Raw genomic sequence first — 10,707 nt, forward strand, 5'->3', positions numbered from 1 at the left:
CCTATGCTGAAACAAGGAAATTTAAACTTCCCACACACCCACACCAGCAAGACATGATGTTAGAGACGGGAGAGAAGTGGAGATGGGATAGAAAGGAGAGGATATGGAGAAGAGGAGGTAGAGGAGAGAAAAAATAAAAGAGGAGGAAGAGAAAAGAAGAATAAGGAGCAGGAAGAGAAGGAAAAGGAAGTGGAAGAGGAGGAGAAAGAGGAGACTTCTCATTGCTCCACTGCTATCAGTTTTTGGAAAGTAGCATTTCTACATGACACTGAACCATCTGGGAAAACCTTCCACAAAAAAAGAACAATAATCCATTCTCAGTCTTTCAGAGGATTAAGAAACATGACAGGCAGCTTCACATCGCAGGGATTCTATTGATCCACCTTCCACCCAAGTTGGAGAGATGGAACCCTCATCGACGGAGGAGGTTATGGAAGAGCTGACCGGGGCGGCTGCTCCAAGGCCCAAGAAAATGTCTGGAAACAAGGATAGCTTTCAGAGTTCTGGGGCTCCTAGCTTTGCTCAGATGTTGAAGAAGAACTTGCCAGTGCAGCCTTCTCCAACAACAGTGGATCTTCCTCTAGGATATGTATCAGCAGAGGAGTACAGTATGTCAAATTTAGCTTCCAGAGTTACAGAAATCACAGAAACACTGCTTGCCAAAGTATGCCTGCCCAAGCCAAATACTGTCCGTGCAAAGAAGATTCCCAAGAAATTCATCATGAAGTACAAATGTGGAGAGATCAATCCAGTGTCAGCCCTTCATCAGTTCACGCAAATGAAGTGTATGAAACTTGACCTTAAGGAAACTGTAACAACAGGTAATGTTAAGGGCTATTTTGCCTTTTGTGCTGTGATGAATGGTATTCAGTATAAGACTGGACTGGGACAAAATAAAAAAGAGTCTCGCTCCAACGTGGCCAAGCTTGCCCTTGATGAGCTTTTGCTGTTGGAGGATCCTGAACCAAGTGATATAGGAACCTCAGCTCACTTGGCTTGACCATTTTGGCTTGAAGTCCTTGATGAGATCTCCTAGACAGAAATCCCAAAGCAACTGTTTTCTCCTTCCTGAGTTATTCTCTATGGTGGCCTATATTGACCTGATTCTCAAAAACAGTGATGTCATCAGCTATGAAGAACAACAATGGAGAGCTAAAAATTATAGAGAAGCAACTAGAAAGCTAGAAAAGTAAGCCCAGCTGTTTTCCCACCAAAGACTTGTAATAAATGAATATACACATGTAGTACTGTTTTTTCATGTGTATATAGATGTTACATGGTTAATAAACTGCAAATGAAAAAGAAAAAAAAAGAAACATGACAAAGAAAGAGAAGGAAGAGAGAAAATTTGTTCTAAACTCCAGGAGAACAAAAGTAGAAGAAAAGAAGCTGTTAGAAAAACAACTCTCCATGAGAAGAAAAGAAATAGAGCATTTGGGGGTGAGGGAAGAGCTTCTTAGGATACCTTTATCTTTAACCACCCTGATGACATGTGTGTGTGTGTGTGTGTGTGTGTGTGTGTGTGTGTGTGTGTGGTGAAGTCACATGCCTCATCCGTGGCACCTTCCACTAAGGGTTTGAAGCAGCATTTAACTTCTGCTTTCTGTGGATACCTCTCCTTTCAAGAGATATGTCAATTTTAAATCACAGAGATCCTTTATTTTTATCAACAAAAAGCCACCTTCTCAATTCAGGAACATGATTCAATAGAACCCACATATTGTTTCGCCTGGAGCTGAGTAGAGGAGTTGTGAAATACTGTATCACCTCCAAACCTATTAAAATAAGAAAAATAGCTGAGTATCAGTCAATAATTCTGATGCTATCCATGATGGCTAAGTAGTATGGATTCCAGTGGGCAAGACCTTAGAAAGGTCCTTCTATTATCTACACATTTCTCACATATTACAATTGAAGGTCAGATCCATAATATAGTCTTCACATCTGTCTTAGTGACTGAGAAAACATAAGCATTCCCTTGAACACACTACTTCTCGATTTTTAAATTTTCCAATTTGTTCATTGGAATAGTACTTTTTGGTACTTGTATATATTGACTTCCAGCACTAGAAACAGAAGATGGTTTTTGTTTTACATTTAATGACCACCCAGTATGCATCACTAAATTAATAATAACAATAATAATACCTAATATTTATATAGGCTCTCAAAGTACTTTACATATGGTATCTCATTTTATCCTCCAAATAATCTTTTGAGGTAGGCGCTATTATCCATATTTTACAGAAGAGGGAACTAGTGACTTACCCCATTCCACAAAGCTATTAAATGTCTGAGATGGGATTTTAGACAATTTTCCTATCTCCAAGTCCAGCACTATTCACTAGTCCACCTAGCTGAAAAGATATTCGAATTCTAAAATGTATATTTAAATATCATGGCCCTCAAATTTCACAGGCCCTGAAACAGACAAAAATTTGCATGCAAATTGTAAGCAACTACATAGGTTTTCTATTATGGTCTAAAACTGAACTTGAATTCCTTCTCCAACATCAATGACAAGTAGATGTGTGTACTGTGCATGTGTTTGTGCACATGTATGTTTGTATATACACATAAGTTAGCTCATCATGTTGTTAAGCTCTCAAAAGCAAAACATAGGTTTTTTATTTCCTTTTTATCTACTATAATGCTTGCACTGTGCATTAAAGAAATGTTATTTGACTTGTTACTAAAGACTGAATATGTATTTTTTTTTCAAACTAAACATCTACTTCCCAGTATCTTTGCCTACACAGAGCCCAGAGCCCACAAGGGTACCAGATCTGGGGATCTAGTAAGATTACTTCCTGATTTAAATTTGTTTTCTCAGAAGATATTAATAAAATAGCTTAGAAACATAGCTTGCTGAATAAATGTTATCAAGGGGACATTAAGCAGAAGCTTCTGGGCTGGAATGCCAGTTTTATTAAATCAAGGGAATCCTTATAATGGAACATGTGTTAATAGCTTATGGATTATTCCATGGAGCAAAGCAGTCATATTCATTTCAAGGACCCAATATCTCTCTGACAGGCACATCAAATGTTATCTCTTCAGCCTTTGATGGTGACTTTTCAAAACTGCACTTTTGAAGCAAGTACACATACTTAGCCAAGCCTCTTGAAGCTGCCCTAACATCAATTTCCAAAGATGTATTGACCTAGAAATAGCTTTGCTTCTCTCTCCAGATCATATTCCATTTCCCACCCCTCCGTGTTTATTTATGAAATCCCTTAGGCAAGAGGCTTGCATTATGGAAAAACATGGAGTCATGGATCATTTTATAAATGCAGTTAATACAAATAAGGGTAAGAAAAATAGGTAGCCCACTTAATCACAATTTCTCTTGAGAAATAAAATCAGCATGCTATAAAAAGATTTAAAGAAGGCCGTTTAGGATTTTTCCATTAGTACTTTTTATTTGCCACCTTTCAGACCACTGGAATTATAGCCAAAAGATTAAGGTTCAAATCTTGCCTCTGCTATTAAGTACATGAGACCTTGGTCACAATTTCCTCAGGGCCTCAGTTTCTTCATCTGTAAAAAGACAGGATTAAAGTATTTGATCTCTAAGGTCTCTTCTAGCTATAAAACTTACAATTCTCTCTTTCACAGAGCAAGATTTAAATCCCAAACTTTGTGTTTTTCTTCTTCTTTGGTGAGAAATATGAGAAAATCATAGGCAGATATGGGGGTGTAAAGGACCACTAGAAACCTTGTAATCTGGTACTGGTAATTCTTACAAATGGGGAAACTGAGACCTGGAAAAAGACGTGATGTGATGGAATAAGCTAGTACCAAGGATGTTTGTTGTCCTTAGCCCCTAAGGAGGACCAAAATGACATCACTATGGTCCAGTGTGTCCAACTGTGGCTGTTCAGACCAATACAAGCTTGGAAGGCTCTGTCACAGGTTAGATACAAATAGTCCATATGAACATTTGGAGTGGAAATGTCTCTAAATTTGTGCATCTCATGTTTCTTTTGAGCTACTGCAATTCTGCTTTGCTCAAAGAACACAGCATCTTCTTTGATGTGGGCACACCATGCTGGGGGGTTCTGTGCCAGTGTACATTAGTAGGAGGAAGGATGAACTCATAGTCTATTCTGCTTTTCCTCTGTGACTGGCATGGAAGAGGATCTGGGATACTCAGTTATCCTTTAAAAAATCTTCATTCCTGTATTTTACACTCAAGGGTTCTTGTGAGCCTCAAAAATCAGTTTATATGGCCTGAGGTTATCTGCAGCTAGCAAAAGCAAAGGTTTGGGTAATGACAGTAAGGGATTACACAACTGCTGGAAAGAAAGCTATTAGGGAGAAATACAGTTCAGAAGCTTGATCCTGGGACTAGAAAATAAGGAGCATTTAGGTCCCAGTTGTCACGGTGTTTAGTGTGGGGAAGTTTCATGAAGTAACAGCTATTTAATAGCAACTTTATTAGGTGCCTCCCTGTTCATGCAGATTTGTTTAGTCAGGTACACCATTCCTAGAAGAATTTTCCTGAATCTGATCTCACCTCTACTTCAGTATGTAAGAGGACTTTATATGGTGAAAATATTAGTTAAGGAGAACAGGGTTCCCTAAATCCTCTATTTCCTTGTCCCTGTATCTTTCTTTCCCTGTGTATTCTTTTAGTTTTCTGCATATTACTCCCTTTCATGTGCTCTACAACTCAATCAACAAGCATTTATTCAGTGCTTACTCAATTTCAGCCCCTGGGAAATTCTGTATAGCACTGGGAAATACCAAGAAAAATGAAAACATTCCTTGCCCTCAAAGAGCTTACATTCTAATTGGAAAGCAAGAGTATGTACGTATATACGTATGGAAAAATACTAGTATATGAGTCACAAGTTCATCTGAGAGGAAAAGGGACTAGAAACCAGGTAACTGGAAAGGGCCTCCCAAAGAAGGTGATATTTGAGGTGAATGTTGAAAGAAGTCAGGAATTCTAAGAGGTGGGAGTGCAGAAGGAAAAAAAAAACTAGTCATGATCAATAGCCAGTGAAAATGTGTGGAGATGGGAGGTAGATTACTGTACCTGAGAACACTAAATGCACTATAAAGAGGATGGAAAAGAGTAATCTATAAGAAGCCTAGAAATATAGAGGGAGCTGTCAGGTTATGTTTGTATTCGACACAAGAGGTAGTGGGAAATTCTTGGAATTTATTAAATAGTAGAATAAGTGGTCAACCTGCCCTTTTATTACTTATGGAGGTTCTGTACTTCCTTGTTGAAGGCCTTTCTCAGTGCCTTGTACTAGAATATTGAGAAAAGGCTACATTGCACACTTCATAATCAAATTGCTAACTCACATTCTTCCCTAATTCCAAATAGTCAACATCATTATTTAATGAAGCAATACAATTTTACAAATTGAATGGGTTAATGCTACCCTGTTGCTTGAAAAAAGATTTCCCCCAACTCAAAATAATAATAAAAAGAAGAAAAAGAAATAGAAATTAAACCCCTCTTCTCAGAATGAAATCCTTGTGCCTTACATCTGTGGTGTCAAACTCAAATAGAAAGCCATATATGAATATCACTGCAGAGTACATATTGATTTAAAAGAGTGCACATGTATGTATGGTGTGTATATGTACATATACATGTATTACATATTACATAATATATACCTATGATATGTAGAGATATGTGTGTATGTTAAACACATTAAAATCATTTTAATCTCTATTGGACCATGTTCAGGAGTTTTCCTGGCTTCACGGGGGTAGGGCAAGCAGCATTTTTCATATCTTTGCATTACAGTTTTCCTGAACATGTTGCCATCTCCCATAGATTGGAAGGCTCTAAGACTGGAACCCTTCATTGCAACCTAAAGAATATGACTACAGTTTACTGGTACCCTGTTACCTCTGGTAGATCAGTATCAATGTCATTAGATAGAGCAACTTGGTGAGTACAAAGTACTATTGTTTTTTTTTCACATATTTTTGTCATCAGTAATGAAATGGAGATTACCCATGATCCCATTTCTTAAATTTGTCTTCTCCAGAGCCTGTAGCCATACTAGAATTCTGACATTACAGGCATGGTTTGAAGGAGCCAAGAGTTTTATATCTTTGTTTACCTTGAGATCTAAGTATCTGTTAACAAAGGCTGTATGAAAATATGCAATTCCAGTCCTATTAAACTACAACAACAAAACAAGCAAACAAACAGATACCAGTAGTAGCAGACAAGATGGTAACACCTGTCTATTTATCAACCGTAATCTGACCGGGATGACGTATGGAAACAATCCTACCTAATCAAAAACAGGAGATTTCTAGGTTATAGGATCATAGATTAAAAGTTAGTGGGACCTTTGAGATCATATAGTCAAACCCCTTCTATTTAGAGATGAGGAAATTAAGACTTAGGAAGATTATTTGATATGTGTCAAGCCACTGAACTTCAAAACAAGGATTCAAATGTTGATTCTCTGACTCCAAGTCTAGTAATCTTACCATTTCACCCTGGGAAAAACCTGAGATAAGCGAGCAGTGATGTCCATATTCAAATGCATCTTAAATATTAGAAAATTATAGTAGAAATCTACAGGAATTATATATGGAAAATATAGGTGAAATCATATAATTAAGAAATTAATTAATATCAGGATAAATGACAGAATGAATTTCCAGATTTAAGACATTCCGTGAGTCAGTGTCCACTCTAAATCATAGGTCACAAGCCCTGCTAAAAAAACTAATGTCTCCTATTACTAGAACAACCTAAAGATTAGTTTAATGCAAAAGACATTTAATCAAACAAGAAATTAAATTAGAGAAAAGATTTTGGTTCCCCCACCATCAGCCCAGACAAGTTCCTTGTTCCTATTTCTTGCTGTTGTCTGTCAATAAACATTCATAAAGCACCTATTATTTGCTAGGGGCAGGGGCAAGGGAGACATCTCCAGTCATCCTGATCTATACCTTGCTCCTGGACCCAAATAGCTCTGGAAGAGAAAGTGTGGCTAGTGACTTTGCACAGCCCACCCTCACTTAAATCCAATTCACTTGCAAGTCATGGCATCACCTTCCTGATGTCATGGTCCTCTTCAAGAATAAAGGAGAAACAACAATTAAGTACCAGGCACCATAGTAAATGCTAGAGATACAATAAAAGGCAAAAGACAGTCCCACGCCTTGAGGAGCTCACAATCTAATGGGGAAGACAGTATGCAAAATACTATGTATAAACAAGCTATATCCAGGATAAATTGGAACAGAGGGAAGTCATTCAAATTCATATTGATTAGAAAAGGCTTCTTGCTGAAATTAGGATTTTAACAGGGACTTGAAGAAATCCAGGGAAGCAAAGAGGTAGAGATGAGGAATGAGAGCATTCTAGGCATGAGAGGCAGACAGTGACAATGGCAGAAGTCCAGAGATGGAGTGGTATCTTGTGTGAGGAATAGCAAAGAGGCTAATGTCAATGAATCCCAGAATATATAGAAAGGAGTGATGTGCAAGAAGACCAGAAAAATTGGGAAGGGAGACATTATGAATGACTTTGAAAGGATTTTATATTAGATCCTGGAGGTGATAGGGAGCCACTAGAGTTTTTAATTAGTTGGGTGAAATGATGAGACCTCAACTTCAGAAAAATCACTTTGATAGCTGAATAGAGGATGAATTGGAATGCAAAGAGACTTATGGTAAGGAGAACAATCAGAAAACTACTGTAATAGTTAAGGTGTGAGGTTATGAGTTCCTGCACCAGGGTGCTGGTGGCAATGTCAAAGTAGAGAAGGAGACATATGCAAGAGATGTTACAAAGGTAAAAATCAATAGACCTTGGCAACTGATTGGATATAGAAGGTGACAGAGGAAAAAAAGAGTATAAAAGGAAAAAAGTATAACAGCTGGGTCATGAGGTTGCATGACTGGGAGGATGATGGTACTCTTGTTATTAATAAGGAAGTTAGGAGGAAGAGGGAGTTTGGGGGGAAAATAATGAATTTAATATTGGGACATGGTGAGTTTAAGATACCTACAGGACATCCAGATCAAGATGAAAATAATCAGTTGGAGACACAAAATAGGAAGTAAGGAACGAGGTTAGAATTGGATAAGTAGATTTGAGAACCATCAGTAGTGGAGAAGATAATTAAATCCATCTGAGCTAATGAGATTAGCAAGCAAAATATCTAGCCAAAGAAGAAAGGAAAGGAAAGTAGTGGAGAAGAGAGAAGGGAAGTGAGGAGAGAAGAGCAGAGGAGAAGAGAGATTCAAGGATAAAGGGGAAGAAAAAGGAGGGGGAACAGAAGAGGGGCAATAAGAGGGCAATCAATGAGAAGGTAGAGGAGGGAACGGGAGAACGGATGGGAGAAGACAAGAGGAGAGGGGAGAAGAAGGAATGAGAAGAGAATGGTTGGGAGGAGACAAGAGAGGGGAAGGAATAGAAAGGGAGAGAAGAGAAAGTCCAGGACAGAGACCTGTGGCACACATATGCCAAGTAGGCATAACTTTGATGTAAATCCAGCAAAGGAGACTGAGGTTGAAACTGATTGTAGATGATTAAGAAAAGTGAGAAAAAAGAAAGGCATCTACCTTAGTTGGCTTTCTCTTTTTAAAAATTTTATCATTTTTATTTAATATTTTAATTTTCAACATTGTTTTCCACAAGATTTTGAGTTACAAATTTTCTCACCATTCTACCCTCCCCCATTCTAAGATGGCAAATATTCTGATTGCCTCATTCCCCAGTCAGCCCTCCCTTATGTCACCCCACTCACCCACCAAGCCCTTTCCCCTTACTTTCTTGTAGGGAAGGATAGATTTCTATGCCCCATTCCCTATACATATTGTTTCCCAGCTGCATGCAAAAACAACTTTTTTTGTGGAGCATCTGCTTTTAAAACATTGAGTTCCAAATTCTCTCCCCTCTTCCATTCCCACCCATCCTCCCTAGGAAGGCAAGCAATTCAACTTAGGTTACACATGTATCATTATGTAAATCACTTCCACAATACTCAGGTTGTGAAAGGATAACTATATTTCTTTCTATCCTATCCTGACCTCCTTTATTCAATTTTCTCCCTTGACCCTGTCCCTTTTCAAAAGTGTTTGTTTTTGATTACCTCCTCCTCTGACCTGCCCTCCCTTCTGTCATCCCCCCTTTTTATCCCGTTCCCCTTATTTTACTGTGGAGGGATATATCCAATTCAGTGTGTATGTTATTCCCTCCTCAAGTTGAATCCAATGAGAGCAAGATTTACTCATTCCCCCTCACCTGCCCCCTCTTCTCTTCCAACAGAACTGCTTTTTCTTGCCACTTTTATGTGAGATAATTCACCATATCCTATCTCTCCCTTTCTCCCTCTCTCAATATGTGCCTCTCTCACCCCTTAAATTTATTTTATTTTTTTTAGATATCATCCCTTCATATTCGACTCACCCTGTGCCCCCAGTCTATATATATGTATATTCCCTTCAATTACCCTAATTCTGAGAAAGGTCTCATGAATTACACACATCATCTTTCCATGTAGGAATGTAAATAAAACAGTTCAACTTTAGTAAGGCCCTTATGAATTCTCTTGTCTACCTTTTCATGCTTTTCTTGATTCTTATGTTTGAAAGTCAAATTTTCAAGCTTGAAAGTCCTCTATTTTATTGAAAAACCATATTTTGCCTTTGAGCATTATACTCAGTTTTGCTGGGTAGGTGATTCTTGGTTTTAATCCTAGCTCCTTTGACCTCTGGAATATCATATTCCAAGGCCTTTGATCCCTTAATGTAGAAGCTGCTAGATCTTGTATTATCCTGATTGTGTTTCCACAATATTCAAATTGTTTCTTTCTGACTGCTTGCAATATTTTCTCCTTGACCTGGAAACTCTGGAATTTAGCCACAATATTCCTAGGAGTTTTCTTTTTGGGATCTTTTTCAAGAGGCGATCAGTGGATTCTTTCAATTTCTATTTTACCCTCTGGCTCTAGAATATCAGGGCAGTTTTCCTTGATAATTTCTTTAAAGATGATATCTAGGCTCTTTTTTTGATCATAGCTTTCAGGTAGTCCAATAATTTTTAAATTATCTCTCCTGGATCTATTCTCCAGGTCAGTGGTTTTTCCAATGAGATATTTCACATTGTCTTCCATGTTTTCCTTCCTTTGGTTCTATTGTATAATATCTTGATTTCTCATCAAGTCACTAACTTCCACTTGCTCCAGTCTAATTTTTAAGGTGGTATTTTCTTCAGTGGTCTTTTGGACCTCCTTTTCCATTTGGCTAATTCTGCCTTTCTAGGCATTCTTCTCCTCATTGGTTTTTTGGAGCTCTTTTGACATTTGGGTTAGTCTATTCTTTAAGGTGTTATTTTCTTCAGTATTTCTTGGTGTGTTCTTTAGCAAGTCATTGACTTGTTTTTCATGGTTTTCTTGCATCACTCTCATTTCTCCTTCCAATTTTTCCTCTACTTCTCTAACTTGCTTTTCCAAATCCTTTTTCAGTTCTTCCATGGCCTCAGACCAATTCATATTTTTTCTTGGAAGCTTTTGATGTAGGCTCTTTGACTTTGTTGACTTCTGGCTATGTTTTGATCATCTTTGTCACCAAAAAAAGGAATCTAGAGTTTGCGTTTGACTCTGAGTTCATTTTTGCTGCCTGTTCATGTTCCCAGCCAACTACTTGACCCTTGAGCTTTTTGTCAGGGTATGACTGCTTGTAGAGTAGAGAGTACTTTGTCCCAAG

At 38.0% G+C, this 10,707-nt stretch overlaps 1 protein-coding gene across 1 annotated transcript; it reads left to right on the forward strand.

The window, feature by feature from the left end:
* The first annotated feature begins 472 nt into the window (after positions 1–472).
* Positions 473–1,000, forward strand: LOC118851034 (adenosine deaminase domain-containing protein 1-like). Its single transcript, XM_036760620.1, has one exon. It carries the CDS (start codon positions 473–475, stop codon positions 998–1,000), a length of 528 nt encoding a protein of 175 aa, XP_036616515.1.
* The last annotated feature ends 9,707 nt before the right edge of the window (positions 1,001–10,707 follow it).

Source organism: Trichosurus vulpecula, chromosome 5 (assembly GCF_011100635.1).
Source record: "Trichosurus vulpecula isolate mTriVul1 chromosome 5, mTriVul1.pri, whole genome shotgun sequence".
Taxonomy (NCBI): domain Eukaryota; kingdom Metazoa; phylum Chordata; class Mammalia; order Diprotodontia; family Phalangeridae; genus Trichosurus; species Trichosurus vulpecula.